The sequence below is a fragment of the Rhinoderma darwinii genome, chromosome 5, assembly GCF_050947455.1.
Source record: "Rhinoderma darwinii isolate aRhiDar2 chromosome 5, aRhiDar2.hap1, whole genome shotgun sequence".
In the NCBI taxonomy this organism is placed as follows: domain Eukaryota; kingdom Metazoa; phylum Chordata; class Amphibia; order Anura; family Rhinodermatidae; genus Rhinoderma; species Rhinoderma darwinii.
The window spans coordinates 72,577,013-72,597,478 of NC_134691.1; the positions used below are offsets into that span (position 1 = coordinate 72,577,013).

The 20,466-nt window shown below is 41.2% G+C and overlaps 1 protein-coding gene across 2 annotated transcripts in view; it reads left to right on the forward strand.

Annotated features, from left to right (window-relative positions):
• Window positions 1-20,466, forward strand: part of PREX2 (phosphatidylinositol-3,4,5-trisphosphate dependent Rac exchange factor 2) — a 340,136-nt gene that overhangs the window by 66,787 nt on the left and 252,883 nt on the right. For both annotated transcript variants that reach the window (XM_075826126.1, XM_075826128.1), the window contains exons 2-3: window positions 9,364-9,435; window positions 15,415-15,537. In XM_075826126.1, coding sequence (XP_075682241.1) covers window positions 9,364-9,435; window positions 15,415-15,537 — 195 coding nt within the window. The remainder of the gene's footprint in view (window positions 1-9,363; window positions 9,436-15,414; window positions 15,538-20,466) is intronic.

The window sequence follows — 20,466 nt, forward strand, 5'->3', positions numbered from 1 at the left end:
ACAGAAATTACATAAGGCTGTGTTCAGACTGGGCTTTGTGTGGCCTTTTCTCAAGAACACTATTTTGCATTTGCACTTGTCAAATAATATTTTTGAGTGAATGGAAATTAGATCTCATAGGTCTCTTATAATACCCTATCTGAGGACAGGATAGGATAGAGGAGGAGACATTGAGCCTTTTTTTTTAGAGTTTTCATGTAAAAATCTGTGTAAATGCTGCCAGGACTCATAGAGAAAGCCTGTGAGTCCTGCTTCTCCCCGCCCACACAGAATGATTGTCAGCTTTTCTTAAATGGGGCGGGGGTAAATCAGGACCCACAGGCTTTATCTATGAATCCTGACTGCAGTTACACATCTTTTTACATTAGATTACTGAATCAAATATAGAAATCTAACATTTCTAGCTCAGGCCATCCCTCTATATTATGCTACGGTAGCATAGGAGACCTGAGAGAGGTCTATAAGAGAACTCTGCTGTAACAGATTAATTTTAATAAGAATATACTTGTATATTGTTCAATTTAACATGAATTGTGCTGATTGTATTGGAACATGGAGTACATGCGGTTCAGTTGTGTCACAATGATGGCTACAGCAATTACTCTGAAGGGAAAACTGAGAAATGAAATATACTACAGAAAAATGGCAAAGGAAACATTATGGAAACGTTGGTGCTGAGCTCTGGAACGTGTTTCCACTCTACAAGTACAGTACATTGAAATGATAAAGACACTATTAGAAATAAGGACAGCAAATGATCTCCTATATCTGACATTCTAAATTAGGTGTATGCAACATATTACTGGAGATAACTGAATGGCAAACATTTGTCCGAGTAGTGGTCTCTAATCATTGCGCCAATAGACAAATTGTATAGGTTCTTCCTACAAAAATCGTTGTATTTCCACAGGACAGATTTCCAAATTAAATGCATTGTCAGATTCCAAAATCAATTTCCCAGATAAAAACATACTGCGGCTTGTCAATGTGTGTATGAGATGCTGGTCTAGTATAGATTATAAGGACTCATTTTTAGTGGACTATTATCTCTGTAATTTGCACTAGAAGGATTAATAGACGACGGTTACTATCCTCTTAATTAAATATTGGCCTTTTCTGCTTTGCTGAAAACACTATGGTAAGGGAATGGAGGTTTTGTATAAAAGATGTCCTAAGAGGGAAAAAGATGCATTGGTTTTGAGTCGAATCAATGAAAGTGAAACTCCAACCAATCACACCGCACTGATGTGTCAACCATTGTGATCCTTTTAATACTGCCTCTCACGCATTTGGACCAGAAAGCTTAGGAAAATAGCAGAAAAAGGAGCAGAGAGCAGCAGCTTGAGTATAGAAACTTGGCCAGAGAGGCATACATACGTGGGCGTTGGAGTAAACACTTTCCCTTGCAAGACCCTGATCCAAACTCGTCCTACAGTAGACTCTAGATATGACACAAATAGGGTCCGGCTCTGTTGAGAGCACCCCTATAGCAGGAACCTCCCCTATACATGTTCCTAAACATATCTCCGTATAGTAGCCCTATAAGACTCTTTTCATTCCTTCAGTTATGAGGGAGCTCATCAGCAAGCCAGGTGCACAAAGAGTAGCACATGAGTCATAAAAACATGTGAGATGCCAAGGGTCTACAAATATGGCTTATTACTTCCCTTCGGTTAAGGCATAAGCGTTGAGTTCACCAGTCAGGGATAAAGACTTGTCATTCAAATATAATGTGGGCAAGTAGAGCTCCATAGGTCTGGCTAAAAGCTGAATTTTCAGTTTTTGCCTAGAGTAAGACTTTAACATAATGTTGAATATTGATTTCCTATTGTTGCATACTAACTGATTTTAAGACGAGTGCTCATAATCCTTTGCAAAAAAGACCGTTGTTTGTTTTTTTTTCTTAGTTCAACAGTATTTCATAGCATAAGGTCTGCTTGAACAGATCTCAGTCAAGACACTTAACATGGATCTCTCATTAGACTATGCTGGCCTATGTATGTACAGCATAGTATGGGGACAGGTCTGCTCCCCTATTATCCAAAACAGCACAAAAATATTGTGTCATTTGGCTAATAGGAGCGATCAAAGAACACACCGGACTCATAGTTGTGAGTCCGGTGTATTTATGAGGGGAGCACTCCCCCCACCCCTTTCGGCTGTGATTAACAGCTGGCTGCTGTGTGTCTGCACACACAGCCCATCAATTATTGTGAGAAGGGTGGGGGAAGAAGGAAGGACCGCTCCCCTCATCAATACACCGGACTCATTGGTGTAAAATTTGTTCGATCTTATTAGCCAAAAGATGCAATCCACAATCCAAATCCGTTTTGGCTAAAAGGAGAGTGGACCTGTCCCCATACAGTGCTGCACAGCATAGTCTCATGACAGATCCCCCCACTGTATACTTATATTGAATTTCACCACTTGTCGTTCACATCCATGTTAACTTCACATCAATTTTTCACGTTCCAATAGTCAAGTGTCTGTTTGCAAACCTCTCAGCCATATGGGTGGGATTCTTGCATAAATCTCTATGGATTTATTATCCATCTCTATAACATATGTAAACAAATACTATCCCCTTCATCTAAATGTTCTTTGACCGACTTTCAAATTAGACTATGTTACCAAATTAGAACCCTATACAACCATTTAAATTATAATTTTTTTTATCTTTTTTTAAATTGCTCCCATTTTTTCTGCACTAATAAAGTGGATAAATTCAAGCTATGAGAATATACTGCACATTACAAATCTAAACTATCAGTATCAAATAAGAAACGTTCTCTGTATTTCTCTTTCTCTCTCTCTCTCTCTCTCTCTCTCTCTCTCTCATTGCCTTAATATGTTGGAAATCTGCTGTGTCAAAATGCAGCATATGATTGATTGTGAGTCAATTCCACATACATATAATAGTCCCACAAATCATTCATACATTAGCAATTTATATGTTTCTTTTTCATTACAATATGGCTGAACCATTGACCTTTATTATGAAAGTAATAACTAAAAAGATGAAAGGCCACAAAACAATACTATATATACATATAGCTCTATTCCTGTAGTAATATACTGAGTTATTAGAAACCCTATATTACAAGTCTAAGAAGCCTGCTGACAGTGTTTAATATATTCAGGTACTACCAAGAAACAAAAAAAACAAAGCACAAAAAATCCTGTCTAGAACGTACTTTATTTATCTTTCTTACTTGTTTTATTATATGTATTTTATTCATAAAATTATTTTTGCTACTTTGCCTTTACCAACTCTACTATTGTTTCAGTTGAAGTTATACAAATGTTATTTAATAGGCTATAGACGGTTTAATACAGTCCACAGTGTTTGTGGGTAATAAAACTCAATCGATAGGAGACTGACCATTATGCTATGTTTGCTTTGCAAAATTGATGTGCATATGTTTTCTGCCAGTGGTACCAGATAGGTTTTAGATTAAACTAGGACATATAAAAGTTATATCAACATTTATAACTGTTAATTAAATATAATTTATTCCAACATTCACTTAAAGGGACTGTCCATTGCTTACGTTAAAACCTTGATGACATCTTGCACCTCATAGTAGGCATACTAGTGTGGTCCTTTTCTTCCTATTTTGCTTCTTCACTTTTGGGGTTGTTCACACGACTTATTTTCAGAAGTTTTTCAGGCCGGAAACGGCCCAAAAATCGGCTAAAAATACAGAGGCTGAACGCCTCCAAACATCTGCCCTTTGACTGCCCATTGACAATGGGAAAAACTGCATTCATTCCCACGGGGCACCTCAAAAGAAGCTTCAAATTGAAAGAAGCTTAATTTTCAGCTTAAAAAAAGGCTGAAAATCAGAGGCTGTTTTCTCTTAAAACAGCTCCATAATTTTCAGCCGTTTTTGACCCAACCTGTGAACATACCCTTAGGCTATGTTCACTTGCTTAACAAAAAACGTCTGAAAATACGGAGCTGTTTTCAAGGGAAAACAGCCTCTGATTTTTAGCCGTTTTTTAAGGAACTTGCATTTTTTGCTGCGTTTTTTTACGGCCGTTTTTGGAGCCAATGAAAAACGGTTCCAAAAACGGCTCAAGAAGTGACATGCACTCTTTTTAAAAAAAACGGCCGCGTAAAAATCGCCCCATGGGAACGGAACGCCGTTTTTCCCATTGAAATCAATGCGTAGATGTTTGTAGGCGTTCAGCCCCCGAATATTTAGCCATTTTTTGGGGCGTTTACTGCCCGAAAAACGGCTGAAAATAGGCCGGGGGTACATACCCTTATACAACCATATGGACAGAGTGGTAGTATGAGTGTACTCATAGTCTGAGAAAACAGCCGGCCTTGAGGGTGTACTGACCCATACAGCTACATAGGCCGGCAAAAGATGAAACAAAGCATAAAGTTAAGGCCCTATTACACCGGCCGATAATCGGCCAGGGCAGCGAGTGCCGATCAATGTGACATCGTTGATCGGCGCTCGTTTGCTCCTGTTACATAGAGCTATGGATTGAGACGAGCGGTCGTTACTTGTCGATCACTTGTCGATCACTTGTCTCCATACATGGAGATGTGCTGCCGACAACGATAATATTTAACTTTTCTAAAACGATACGATCAGCAGATGATCGAGCGTTTGCTCGTTCATCTACTGATTGCTGCCCTGTTTACACAGGGCAATAATCGGCAACGAGCAGCTATTCACTTTAGTCTTTCTTCTGATGCTGGACACCCCTCTCTAGCCTGAACGTTTCCTTTATGTTCCAATTGGAACCGCCTAGCTAGCTGTTTGTTAGGGTATGTTCACACGCTTACTAAAAAACGTCTGAAAAAGGGAAAATAGCTCCTGATTTTCAGCGTTTTTTTTAGAAACTCGCATTTTTCGCTGCATTTTTTACGGCCGTTTTTGGAGCTGTTTTTCTTTAGAGTCAATGAAAAACGGCTCAAAAAACAGCTCAAGCAGTGACATGCACTTCTTTTTCGTGGCTGTTTTTTTTACGCGGCCCGTCGGAACAGAACGCTGTTTTTCCCATTAAAATCAATGAGCAGATATTTGGAGGCATTCTGCTTACGATTTTTCGGCCGTTTTTCTGCCGTTTACGGCCCGAAAACCAGCTGAAAATAAGCCGTGCGCACATACCCTTACAGTGCAGACTGCCACAGCTCACTTTTCACAACCTTGCTGTCACGATAGGCCTAATGATGGAATTAGCCTAGCCCAGTTCTCACCAGTTTCTGTTGGGCTCGGTAGTTCCTGTCTGTTACAAAGTATAACAAATGCAGCCTAAGACGGCTCTAATGTTTAAGTAAGGACAAGCCAGTATCTACCTCACCAGAGACGTAGCTAGGGGTTTAGCACAGGGGGGGGGGGGCAAAACATATCTGAGTGGGCCCCCCCTAACGTATATGTTTACAACTGAAGAGGCACATTTTAATTATATACCAGTCATCATCCCTGTATATAACCCCCCCTTAATCTCTGTATATAACCCCCATTATCCCTGAATATACCAGCCATCATCCCTGTATATAACCCCCATCATCCCTGTATATACCAGCCTGGCTAGTATATATAGGTAAGATGGGGTTATAAACGGATGATGGCTGGTATATACAGGGATGGTGACTGGTATACACAGGGATGATGTGGGTTAATGCAGGGATGATGGCTGGACTACCCATTATCCCTGTATATAACAACCATAATACTTGTATATAACAGCCATAATCCCTGTATATAACAACCATCATTCCTGCATATAAACCCCATCATCCCTTTATACACCAGCCCGGCTACCCCGGATGTATATGTTTTTTACAGTATAAAACTACTGCTCCCAGCATGACACGAACAATGGTAAGAATATGCTGGGAGTTGCTGTTTAAAAAAAAATTAAAAATCATAGCACCCATCATCTCGCTGCAGATCATACAGTGACTACAGTACTGTTTAGAGGCAGAATAAACATTTACATTAAGTGACTCACTGGTGACATCTCTTCCGATTCTAGTTGTTCTTTTTCCCTTGTCTTCTCCATCCGGTCCAGACCTCTATAATGACTTCTCCCGGCCACAGCCCATTTCTGTAGTTTGCCGCTCAGATGCCTTCAGTTTCCCACTTTTCAACCATTTCTTCCCCCCTATAAACGAAGATAAAATTCTCAAGGTGCCATACACTACGCACCTGAATATAATAGAGCCATACACTGCACCTCTAATTATAATAAAACCATACACTGTGTCCCTGATTATAATAACAACAATACAATGTGTCCCTGATTAGAATAGTACCATACACTGTGTCCCTAATTATAATTGCACCATACACTGTGTCCCCCACACACACACACACACACACACACACACACACACACACAGTGCTCCCTGTAGATAGTACCCACATACAGCCACCTGTAGATAGTACCCACATACAGCCCCCTTGCATGTAGTACCCACATATAGCCCCCTGTAGATAGTGCCCCACATATAGCCCCCCCTGTAGATAGTGCCCCACATATAGCCCCCTGTAGATAGTGCCCCACATATAGCCTCCCCTGTAGATTGTGCCCCACATATAGCTCCCCCCGTAGATAATGCCACTCACACTTTTAAGTGAAAAAAAAACAAAAAATATGTTACATACTCACCTTGATCCCGTCCCCGCATCGTCCTGTGTCAATTCAGGCCTGCTCCCTTCTAAGTAGGTCTGCTGGGGCAGAACGATGCTTGCGTCGTTGAAGGGCGCTGATTGGCAGGGCAGAATGACTTGCCCCACCAATCAGCGCCTTTCAACAATGAAAGCGCGTTGTTGAAAGGCGCTGATTGGCAGGGCAGAATGACTTGCCCCGTCAATCAGCGCCTTTCAACAACAGAAGTGGCGCGATGACATCATCGCGCCGCTAGCGTAGTTGAAAGGCGCTGATTGGCGGGGAAAGTCATTCTGCCCTGGCAATGACTTGCCCCACAGGTACAATTAGTCTAGCAGGCGGTGGCAGCAACTGGTTTCAGTTGCGCCGCCGCCCCCTCAGACAGGCAGCAGCCGGCTCTGTGTGGCGTGGCCACGGCGAGAGTGGCGGCCATGGCGGTAGCGGCAGTCCTGGCGGAGGCAGTCACGGTGCGCCCTGACCATCTCAGTGGGCCCTGGGCCACCGCCTCCTTGCCCCCTGCTAGCTACGCTCACCTTAGTTTGTATCAACGTCATCATCAAACGTTGCACATGCCGTCTTCGTTGTCAGACAGGCACCCATCTTCTCCATGTAGCTTGTCTCTTCCTATCTGTCTAATCTTGTCTGGCTTCTCCAAAATACAAGTGTCATGTATGGTAGCGAGAATATAATACAGCCACAACAACAGCAATGCAAGACAGTAAAAACAACGATACTTAAAGGCATAGTACTAATTACAAAGCCACAGGACATATCTCAGCCCTAGGAAGACTAGAGCATAATCAGACCAACACAACTACACCTATTTGACTTGGGGATGCAATTCCCACATGTTACAGGAGCACCATGGGTGGTCTGGTAACCCAGGCATGTGACCACTACAAATCTTAATTGGGTCTTCATGGATCTGTTAATTGGGCGCTGGACTTTAGTATTATTTGAGCACTGTATGGTGGTATTTACATGTATTTCGGTTTTCTGAAAATAAATATAATTTTTTGTATAATGAAAAGTTTTACTATTTTCCAATATACTTTCTGTTTCAAGTCCACACAGTTTTCAAGATCTCTGCTTGCTGTCATTCAATAGGAACCTTCATTGTCTCATGTGATGGGTACAAAGGTGCGGGACTGGTGACAGTTACAGTATGTGTATCAGAGCTGTCTTGTAATGAGCAGTGCACCTGTGTGTCCAACCCATGACCAGGAATGATCTTTATCCCACATGGAGTAAAACAAAAATGCTCCTAATATCTGACTGCAAGCAGAGATTTTAAAAACTGTGAGGAGTTGATGCAGTTTCTCAGCTCTATTTAAATCAGCTCATTGTGGGTAGTCCAGGGGCAGGACAAGCTTTCCTGGTACCCAAGCAGGAGTTTTACAATGCGCTCTCCCACCCTTGATCCATAGTGTTTGGCATCAGGCATAATATTATGCATAATAGCATATATACCTCCGTATCTGTACTAGGGTCCACTGTCTTCTGCAGCTCCTCACCTGGCTCCATTCCTTAATCATTATCCTTTACTTCACTTGGGTTTTTCTTTCAAATATCCAAAATTTCACCTTTCCTCACAGGTGCCGTAGGTGGCTGCTTACCCCTAGTCTCGCCTCTGAGGTGGTCCCACTAACTCACCCTTATTAGGGTACCTTTTAAGTGCAATAATTGCGAGAGTTATGCCTTAAGCTGACTATACACATATTATTTACCAGAATGCGGCCAAACAATTGTTCGCTTGTACAAACAATCCAACATGCCATACTAAACTGGCAGAGCAGGTAAAAATAAAAAATAAAAAAAAAAGGCAAATGATAAGTCGATCATGCCATAGAATGGAAAAAATCCAACCTGACCGATTACATTTTTTGGCAGAAAATAGTTTGCAGTCAGCCATAGTTTTCAAACGATGGTCGGCCAAAGTGTCCCAAAATTCAGGGGATCATTAGCAGTAGTGTCATAAAATAGTGAGTAGATGATTTCTGGAACCTCATTCAGTCTGTGTATGAAACTCCTGTGATGGGTTGGCCTTAGGGGAATGCGATCTGTGGGGTCGCACAAGAAACATCTGTTGAAGGAGCCCCCACAGATGGCCTGCTACCTGAGGTTTGTGACTACTATTAATCTTAATATTAATTGTATAGCGGTTTTATTTAAACATTGTATAACACAATTATTTGAACACTTTATATGTGGAGATATTATTTGGTGACTATATGTTGGCATTATTTGAGCACTGTATGATGGAATTTACATTGAGTGGCATAGGTGTTTAGGCAATGTACAGTTTATTATTTTTCATGGGGGGCTGGCAACTGGAAATGTTTTTTGGCCAACATTAAGCACTGTATGGCATGGTTATTATTATAATGTTTAACCATACAACATAAGGGGAGTGTCAATAAAAAGTATGGCACAGGGCATCATCCAGCGAGAGGCGGGCCCTTCTGTGTATGTGGATGAACTGATTGATGTTCCTGTCGCTAAGCCCAAAAAGATCATCTTGTTTTCTAAATTATTTTGGGAGGCATTTACTCACATTGCCTAATACATTGTCTGTACGGCATAAGGTAATATGTTTACTTGGAAATTATTCTAATGTTATGTTTTAGTCTTTTTGGGTCATCATAAGGATATTGGAAAAAATTATATTTTTCTTTTCAGGTAACATTGACTTATAATCGTAACAAGATATCTCTCTCATTTTTCTAGGCGTTTTTCGAGCGAATTATGCAATATGCAGCTTCGAAATCTGATAAAAATGTCACAGAGGAAACCGTAAAGGTTAGTCCTGAAATTCTTTGTGGTTGCGTTCTATTTTCAGTACATGTGGATGTGTTATGACTTCTGCTAATAGGTTTATTTGGAAAAACATAATGAATTCTGACATTTTTAGTTAGTTTGAAGAACTCAACCCCATATGTTGGTGACATATCTCAGCCCTGTCTTTAAATATCACTAAATTGTTCATGGAAAATTAATCGAAATCGAGAAATGTGTCAGATAAAAGTCATGCCCAGCATATAATGCCTTATTTTTCTTTGCAGATCAAATCGACACATTGTTTGTGCTCTGATTTATGTATTTTTTGCTACCATAATTCTATTACCTACAAATATATTGTGAAATAGTTTGTTAAATCCCAGGAAACCAAGACCATCAATAAGAATGAATTGCTAGTTTGTTACCTACCTACTTAAAGGGGTATGACAGTTTCAGCAAATAAAGTTTTGTATAATGAAAAATTATAAAATTTGCCAATATAATTACTGTACTAATTTGTTTATGGTTTTCAAGTTCTTGGCTTGCTATCATTCAATGCAATTATTTACTGGTCATGTGATAATCATAAAAGTGATCGGCTCATTACAAGAGAGAGCTTGCTTAACTGTACTGTAAAGAGTCGAGCACCTGTGTGATACTCACATGATCAAGACAGATTTTTTTTATCCCCTGGAAGTAAATAATGAAGGTGCCCATTTAATGACTGCAAGCAGAGATCTCGAAAGCATATTGGAAAATTGTATATCTTTTCATTATACAATGAACAATGAAAATTCCAGTTTTGATTTAATAGTTTCACTTGTTTTTATATTAGTATTAGTATTGTTAAGTATATTTTATTTGAACATCCACAACATGATAAAAATAACCTGTCACCAGGACAGACTTGAGATTTTGACATTTGTAGGGTGTCCTACAAAAGCAGATCGTGTGGGTACAGTTACAAACTACAAGCAAAAGTGCCAATTCTTTGCCAGTAGATGTTAAAGGGGTGATTCAGGAGTTTTTCAATTTTGCAGGAGGGTAGGAGTGAGTATAAAACAATACATTAACAAGTATTCACCCTCTTAAATGCCCCCACTGTTCTAGCGCTAGCACCCATTCCCTGTTGATCCGGGCCCAGAAACTCCTGCAGCGGGCACTTGCCGGTTATAGTAGCATCACCGCAGAGGCAAGCGATTGGCTGCACGCGAGACGTGACTCATGAATGGCACATGACTGCTGCAGGAACTTCCGGAATCGGAGTGGTGGCGAACCTGGTTTCGGAGCTAGAACAGGGGTCGTTTCAAAGGGTGAGTACCTCTTAGTTTAGTATTTTCTACCATACCCTCCTGCAAAATGGAAAAACTGCCGGATAACCCCTTTATAGAGGTTCCTGTAAAACAAAAGAAAAATTTAAAACTTTGTTATACAATTACCATTTGAATTTTTCTTCTGTCCCCATTTGCTGAATTGCACCTATCCCATGTGTCTTGGCCGTAGTGATATTGGATTAATTGTGACGTAACGTTTAAAGAGTTTTTGGATTCCAACAACTCCCAATCAAAACCTATCGCTGCATGAAGCATGACGTGCAAATATCTAGGGCTCTAATAATTTTTCCAGTTTACCACCATTTATTTTACATATTAAATGTACCATAACTGGTCAATACAGTCCCTGATGGACATGCTATCCCCTGACATATTTTTTCAGTGAAATCAAAGGGGTTTTTAAATGTAAGGTGGTCCTGGGATCAGTTGATACATTCATATATTTCCCTTGCAATGACCATTGTAGAAAGAATGCAGTATAACATCCTGGCCATTCAAATATAAAACATGGATAGGCCGGGTTCACCAGGTTGAGCAGAGGCGTAGCTAGGTTCTCCTGCACCCGGGGCAAAGATTCAGTTTGGCGCCCCACCCAACTTCTTTCCCGACATCTCCTTCACCCTCGCCATGTTTGCTTTCTCTACCAATCAATGAGATGTAATTTTTTTTTCACTTTTTTTTAATGTAACTCGAGCATAAAATCATTTGTACATTTTACAAGTTATATAAGGGAGTTACCATAACAATAAATTAAAAGAAAATTAATTAAAGAGGCCACACACAGCCCCCTGTAAATAGCATCACACACAGTCCCCTCGTGTAGATAGTGCCACACACAGCCCCCCTCGTAGATGGTGCCACACAGCCCCCCTTTTAGATGGTGCCACACAGCCCCCCTTTTAGATAGCTCAACACACAGCCCCCCTCTGGCAGATAATGCCACATGCAGCCCCCTTTCTAGATAGCGCCACACAGCCCCCTTGTAGATAGTGCCACACACAGGCCCCCCCCCTTGTAGACGATGCCACACAGGCCCCCCTTGTAGATAGTGCCACACACAGGCCCCTCTTGTAGATGGTGCCACACAGCCCTCCCTTGTAGATGGTGCCACACACAGTCTCCCATGTAAACGATGCCACACAGGCCCCCTGTAGATAGGGCCACACAGCCCTCCATTGTAAATGGTGCCACACAGCCCTCCTTGCAGATGGTGCCACACAACCCCTCTTGTAGATCTTACCACACAGCCCCCCTGTAGATGGTACCACACAACCCCCTTTAGCTCGTACCACACAACCTCCCTTGTAGATGGTACCACACAGCCGCCCTGTAGATAGTGTCATACAGCCCCCTTGTAGATGATGCCACACAGCCCCCCCTTGTAGATGATGCCACACAGCGCCCCCTGTAGATGATGCCACACAGCCCCCCCTGTAAGTGCCACACAGCCCTCCTTGCAGATGATGCCACACAGCCCCCCCCCTTGTAGAAAGAAATATAAAAAAAAAAACTTACCTAGCTCCGTTCCCTGCTCCGAGACCATTGCGCAGTCCGGCGTGATCCAGTGACGTCATTATGCAGCAATGCCACCAGCCATGAGGCTGCCCGGCCCATAAATGTAATCTGCCTGGCGGCGCGGGCCCTGAGAGGATGGGAGCAGAGCAGCCGTATCAAAACAGCTGATCGCTGCTGATATATCCAAAAGAGAGAAATACCACAGCACTGGACCACAGATGGGTGCACGCCTCAATAGGACCTAGTCCACGGTCCCCGGTACCAGATAGACAAGAACAGACGAGGAGACAGCACTTCCAATATATGTCAGCTTTTTAATCACCCGTGCGATGTTTCAGTCCAACAGGACCTTTCTCAAGCATTGCTTGAGAAAGTGCTGTCTCCTCGTCTGTTCTTGTCTGATCGCTGCTTATAGGCGCCCTGTATGCCGGGCGGCTGCAGCAGCGATCAGCTAGCTAATTGCTATTGCGGCCGTCCGGCATACAGGGTGCCTATCAGCATCGATCAGCTGTTTTGATACGGCTGCTCTGTGGCAGCCCCCTTTTCCCTACACTGTAGTTGCGCCCGGGGCACATGCCCTGCCTGTCGTCCCCCCAGCTACACCCCTGGTTGAGAACCACTTTTTGACTCTTTGCAAGCAGTTCTCCACTGGGGCTCATAGAAGGGAGTCCCCCTCTTTGTCATCCATAAGCCCTAATAGAACATATGGAAAGGCATTGTCAGCATGAAATCCATTAACATTTCATATATAACCGATGCTTCAAAGCTTGGATATTTAAACCAGACAAGTTTTTAGGGGAACCTGATGCCCCATTGTAACCTGCTAGTTTTTGCTAGTGATTTATACTACTAATAAAAATTTAAATGACTTAGAATGAATAGTAATAAACACTGTTTACAGTGTTAAGTATTTACGTATATGTTTATGTTACTATTTTGTTTTGGCTGTTTGGATATTTTCTACGCTAAGGCCTCATGCACTAGTCCGGGAAGTATTTACTGTCAGTAAATTCTGCATGGATGGGCCACGGATGGGCCGCGGATGGGCTGCGGACTGTCACCAGCATTTGCGGGCCATGCTTAAAGTATAGGAGTACGGTCCATAAATAAAAAAATAGGACATGTCCTATTTTTTGCGGTTAATTTCTACGGCCCGTTACTTACCCGTAAATATACGGGAAGATGTCCGTGGCCCATAGAAATTAATTTTCCAGTATTTTTATCTGCAATTACAGATCCGTAATTGCGGATAAAAATGACGGTCGTGTGCATGAAGCCCAATAGTTTTATATACCTTCCTGTAACTATCCAGTAATCCAGAATATTTGATCATCTAACACCTGTCACGTTTTTTTATTGCTAGGTTTTAAGAATTTGACTGTATTACAGGTTTTATCCAAAGAGCAGTCGGAAATGTTTTCATAGTTTATTTTCCACTTGGTATTCATTGCAATGCTCCCTGCCCTCAGCACATAATGCATTGTGCAAACATTTTTCAACTTAATACATTTTAGCTCCCAAGCATTAATCTTTTTATCTGATTGTGATACAGCATCTACAGTTCTATATATCCAGCACAGACACGTATTACGTTCTCCAGGCGTAATCAGGATTCTAGGGAGAGAAATGTTGATATTGAGGTGCTTTTTCAAATGCATTCTGATACAAAGGACAAACATGTACTATTGTAGGCTTCACTATTTGTGTCCACTGTGATCTCCAAGAGAGATGGAGTTTCAAAACAATGGAACAATGAGAAGTGCAGGACGCTGATTGATCACTGATTGGTCAGCCTCATAAACTCCTCTGTACAACGCCCAGTTGGTAAAAAGTAAAAACACGCCCAGTTGGTCATTGAGAGTCATTAGCATAGATATAAACTAGCTCATAACTTGCTCAAAAATGATCGTTTTTCAAAATAAAAACCACTGCTGTTATCTACATTACAGCGCCAATCATATTATGTAGGAGATAGTCAAGTTATAATCTGGTGACAGAGCCTCTTTAAACTGTACGTTGTAAAATTTTGGTGCAGATTCCACAAATGGAAATTTCGCAACAAATAGGTGATGTGTGAACATAGCCTTACAGCCATTTCTTACATTGTCCCATTTTGATAGCCTCCAAAGTAATTTCTCAATTGACTGATAAGCAGTTTCATGGCCAGTGTGGCCTATTCTATCCTTATTTCATGACAAATTAAGAAGATAAAAGGTCTGGAGTTGACTCTGAGTGTTTAATTTGCATTTTGTAGCTGTTCATAGAAACTCTTAGGGTATGTTCACACGGCCTATTTACGGACGTAAATCGGGCGTTTTTGCCCCGAATTACGCCCGAAAATAGCGCCTCAATAGCGCTGACAAACATCTGCCCATTGAAAGCAATGGGCAGACGTTTGTCTGTTCACTCGAGGCGTATATTTACGCGCCGCTGTCAAAAGACGGCGCGTAAATAGACGCCCGCGTCAAAGAAGTGACCTGTCACTTCTTTGGCCGTAATTAGAGCCGTTATTCATTGACTCCAATGAATAGCAGCGCTAACTACGCCCGTAATTGACGCGGCGTTCAAGCTCCTGCACATGCCGGTACGGCTGAAATTACGGGGATGTTTTCAGGCTGAAACATCCCCGTAATTTCCGCCGTTACGGACGCCCTCGTGTGAACATACCCTTAGGCCTCATGTACACGAACGTATTTTTTTCCTCCCGTAAATACTGGCGTAAATACGGGTCCTTGGTCACACGTATTCGAGCCGTATTGCACCAGTATTTACGGACGCGTGCCCGTAAATGGGGGGCACTATCTACAAGTGGGGTCTGACACTGTCTGCAGGCGGGGCTGTATATCACTGTCTACAGGGGGGCTGTATGGCACAATCTACAGGGGGCACTATCTATAAGGGTGGCTGCGTGTGGCACCTGAGGATGCCCAGTCAAGGGTTTGCTATGGGGCCCAGTCTTTCATAGTTTCGCCCCTGTCTGTGGATAAAATAATATTTGGATATATGGCACACAAAAACAGTGCAAAACACAAATAATAAATAAAGTTCTCATATCATATCATTGTGTTGATTCTGGAACTGCTTTATTAGCGCCTAACACATTCTTACAATGAAATGATTACATAACTGTTTAACACTGTGATCTTTTTAGATGTTATTCTCCAACATTGAGGACATTCTTACGGTACACAGAGACTTTTTATCCCTGGTTGAGGAATGTTTGCATCCGGAACTTAATGCACATCAAGAAGTGGGAGTCTGCTTTCTACGATTTGTAAGTTGGATGTTGTATTGTGTACCATTCTCATGCTTTTATTAATATGCATTTATCCCTATTAGTTATAATCATTATAATCATTTATTTTAATTAGTGGGAAAATACTAGCCCAGTGATTAGCATTTTACCTTGCAGTTCTATGGTTTAAACTCCACCCGGCACCATCTGCATGGAATTTGTAAGCTGGGTTCTTATAAGTATCATCCAGGTATATAGGTTTCCTCCCACACTCTAAATATATAAAGGTGGTATAACTATGGATGGCTGTAAAATGTTCACTATTTTATATATGTACTTAATGGCTATGGAAGTCTTTGAAAACTACTTAAAAAAATAAATAAAATAAAACAGCAGGACTGACAGGTTCGGTGACAGCGGGTCTTGCATGTCTCTGAAACTGAGGATCTAGCTGTTATCACATCTAATTTCATAACTTAGATGGGAACAATAACAGATGGATCCTGCATGTCAGGGACATGCAGGACCCGCTGTCACGGAACCCGTCAGTCCCGCTGACCTGACGGTTCAGGTTTCAGTGCATGATACAGCTGCTATGTATCCAGGATACAGAGCAGCTGTAACTGAAAAAGTTCAAATAATTTTTTCATAAAAATACATGACAATGTTGCTCAAAACACTCTCATACACTGTTTTATTTTTAAAAGAAAGGACTTCAATGGCAGAAACTTAAAGCTAAGGCCGTCTGTTGTTGGTACAGCTAGATTAGCATTGGCCAATCCGTCATACAATTTTTGAGTTAAAAAAATAAATGTGCCAACTGGCTTCTAGAAAAGTGCCTCAAGAAAGAAGGCAATTATATTAAATAATATAATAGATATGTTTTTATATTATTATACATAAATATTGTGAAATTAAAATAAAAATAACAATAAAATTACAACTGAGTAAAATAACAGCCAATAATCAATCAATACTGTAACAAGAACCATATTTTTTTTTACTTGATGAGTACAGCTTAGTTCTTTGTGTGAAGAAATGCATAAGTATATATATTAAGCAGAATTAAATGATATACACATAGAGTTATAAGTGTGCACCTATATGTCCCCTCTGTGCAGCACTTCATTAGAAAATGGCACCATTTTATCATGGATTCTGTATGAACCTGTGAAACTCTTTGTGTCCCTTCTTCGGAATGAGGGCGTACGGAGTTACATTGTGGGCCTATAGATTTCTGTGACACTCTTTTTATGGTTCTGTAATATGATCGTGTGTGTGAGGATTTACGCTAGTGTAGAAATGCACTAAGTAAGAGGAGGCAGATACAAAACCGCCCAAAACTCAATTCTGCTCATGTAGTACTTACTTTTGGTGCACTGTTGGAGTGGAGGTGCCCAGTTCTTCCCTGTATGGGTTTCCTGAGAGGGTTATGATAAACACTTCCCAGGACTGCAGGAGTAACATGCAAAAAGACCCTTATTGATCGCCATATTGGCCAGTACTGGGCAAGAATAACTTTGGGGGTTTTGCAAGTATATCTTTCAACGGATTCTCAGCCTTTGCCCTGAGGGTCAATTTAATAGGAACACAGGATCTCACTATAATTGGACAATTTGATAAGGGAATTGTACTCTAAATGTCACCTTGTGTTATTTGTAATTATGTATATAGCTTTTATTATATCTAATAAAATGCAATAATATATATGTATATATCTGACAAAGGGCGGCAGGTTTCTGAGGCTCATCTATATTTTTTAGCAAGCCCTGAGAAATTGCTGAGCCTCGATCATTTAAGTGAAGATTTTATTTGCAGTGCATGTTCTTTAATTACTCATTCGGGATGCATTTCCATGTTTCATGACAACAATCTGCACATTTTGCACATTTACTGGAATATGAACTTACTTTACTTTGTGGGATTGGCATTGAGGTTGTGGCATTTACCTTCTATCTACTGCCAAATTTCATGAAGCGTTTTGAAAGCTCAGCATCATGGCAGGTGTACAGAGATGAATGAAGAGGTGGCATTGTAATCTCACAAAAATATACTTAACCTGAACTAAGAAAATGGAGCGCACCGTTACAGTCACACCTACACAAACACAGACCCAGACACACTATAGACATCCTAGAATTTTTTCATAAGGTGTTTATTTTTTTGCCTTTTGCAACCAGAAGAAAAGATCTAATTGTAGATATCAATAAATCCATTTCCCAAATATTTTGTACATATGTGTTCTTAAAGGAAAATTAAACCCTGAAATGAACGAGAAAAAAATAAATAAAGCACAAAACAAAAACTTGCCTATCATTCAATCTGCCGGGGCAATTCCCAAGATCCTGAAGCAAACTGTCTTGTAGAAATCTGCCAGAGAAGCAGGGACCTATCTCACAGTTTTCTCCAAGTGTTGTAAAGGGGAGAGTCAAGACCTAGTTTTGCTGAATGTCAATAGCAATCAGCATAAGCCCTGCCCTTTTACGACAATCAATTATAACATACAGATGTAGCCGTCTTTATCTTGACTTTTAACGCATTAAATACACTGTGGCGAGATCCTTTATCTTGAATTTTTTAATGACTTTTCAACGGCTTTTGTTGTGCGATATCACGCTGCAGCAAGTTATAACAGTCAAGATAAAGATGGCGACGTCCATAGTCTAAGTTCAGAAAAGAGCAAGAAGGAGGGGAGATAAAATGTCTCAAGGAAAAAAAATATTATTTTTTTATCCTTAAGATTGCAATTTAAAACCAAATAATATTCAGGAAGAGGAGACTATCATGTTAAAGCTTACTTGAGTTTTCATCGTAAAGTTTAATATCGTCTTTTCAGAATTCATTTTGATCTTCTATTCCACGTTTCAGCTGCCTTTTCTGTTCTCTCCAGAGTGGGGGGCATCACTGATATGCAAATCTGCCAGTAGAGTACAGTGTGGTCTTCCGTGCCCATACTTACAAGCTACTTATCTCTCTTTACATAAACCCTGTTCATCGCTCCTGTAACATGTAAGTTATCTTCTTAGTTATGCGCTCTCTTGTAATCATTGCAGTTGCTGCTTGTGTTTGTCTGTCTTCTTTCTTATAGCTTTTTCCATTTCAGCAAGCCAGCGTTCTAGTTTCCTAATCTATTTCATACATAACTTCCTCTTTCTCTCCAGTGTATCGTTCTTATAATCTGCTTTACCACCATTTCTCCATTGCCAGCAATGTTCACGCATTTCTCAGACTCCATGTGCACTTGCCTTTTTGCTGTCTAATGTTTTCTCCTGGTATCTCTCAATATAAAAAAAAATTGAAAATAGCTGTAAAAAAGCAGAGAGACACAAGCAGCTACTGCAATGATTACATTAGAGAACAGTACTAAGAAGATAACTTATATGTGTCCCTGGAGCCATGAACTGGCTGTGTGCAGTGTCAGGGAAGTTATGAGTAGAATAAGCTTTAGCAGGCGAGGCAATCATTCTGATAATACAAGGTCTGTACTAAGCATAAACTTTAAGGTGGACGGGGATTTTTTTCGGTCATGCTGTCCAAGCACTTCTAAAGAAACAAGGCTGCATTATTTATTCATGGAGGCAGGAGACGAAAGATACAACAAACTGACATTCCGTTAGAACTAGAAAAAGTCCAGCGCTTCATATAAACCACTGAAATCATATACTTTTCAAGAGATGGATTAAGCTACCAAACGCGTAGCTGCGGAAAGATTCGATACAGTTTTGGGCCTCCTTTTCTATAAGCTTGGACAAAATGAGAAGAATCCTCAATGTTGATAAATCCAAAATATCATCCATGTAAATCTATTAGGGCATGCCCAGACGTGGCGGAATTCTTCCGCAACTGTCCGCATCAATGCCGCACAGAATCTGCGTTGTAGATTCTGTTGCGGATCTGCCCAAATTGGCATTAAATTGATGCGGACTAGCCGTTGCGTATTGAGGTGAAAGTACTTCCCTTCTCTCTATCAGTGCAGGATAGAGAGAAGGGACAGCACTTTCCCTAGTGAAAGTCAAAGAATTTCATACTTACCGGCCGTTGTCTTGGTGACGCGTCCCTCTTTCGGCATCCAGCCCGAACTCCCTGGATGACGCGGCAGTCCATGTGACCGCTGCAGCCTGTGATTGGCTGCAGCCGTCACTTAGACTGAAACGTCATCCTGGGAAGCCGGACTGGAGGAAGAAGCAGGGAGTTCTCGGTAAGTATGAACTTCTATTTTTTTTACAGGTTGCTGTATATTGTGATCGGTAGTCACTGTCCAGGGTGCCGAAACAGTTACTGCCGATCGCTTAACTATTTACTGACGTCGCCTAGCAACCCTCCCGTAATTACGGGTGCACACACGTAGTCACCCATAATTACAGGAGCCCCATTGACTTCCTCAGTCTGGCTGTAGACCTAGAAATACATAGGTCCAGCCAGAATTAAGAAATGTCATGTTAAAAAAACAATACGCTCCGCAGCACACATAACATCTACATAACATCTGCGGACTTCATTGCGGAATTTTGAATCTCCATTGAAGTCAAGGAGAAATTCCGCAATGAGTCCGCAACCAGTCCGCCACATGTCCGCAACAACCATTGTATGCTGCGGACACCAAATTCTGCACCGCAGCCTATGCTCCGCAGCGGAATTGTCCGCAACGTGCAAACAAACCCTACTAAAAAGCTGTGGAAGGCAATGGAGAAACGGGTCCGCTGCGGATTTCCGCTGCGGAGTGTCCGGAGCGGAATTCCAGAGCAATTCCGCCACGTCTGGCCATGCCCTTAGGGAGTTGTCTGGTTGGTCTAAACTTCATTCTGCAGCAGGACAGTGATCTCAACCACATGCGTGACACTGTGAGTCTTGAACTGTACTGTTATTTGTACAGTTTAAGCTAAATTCACCCTGCGTTCTTTCACTATAATTGTTAAAAAAAAAAAAGATATATGGTACATTATGATATTGTTTTTGTTTTTTTTTATA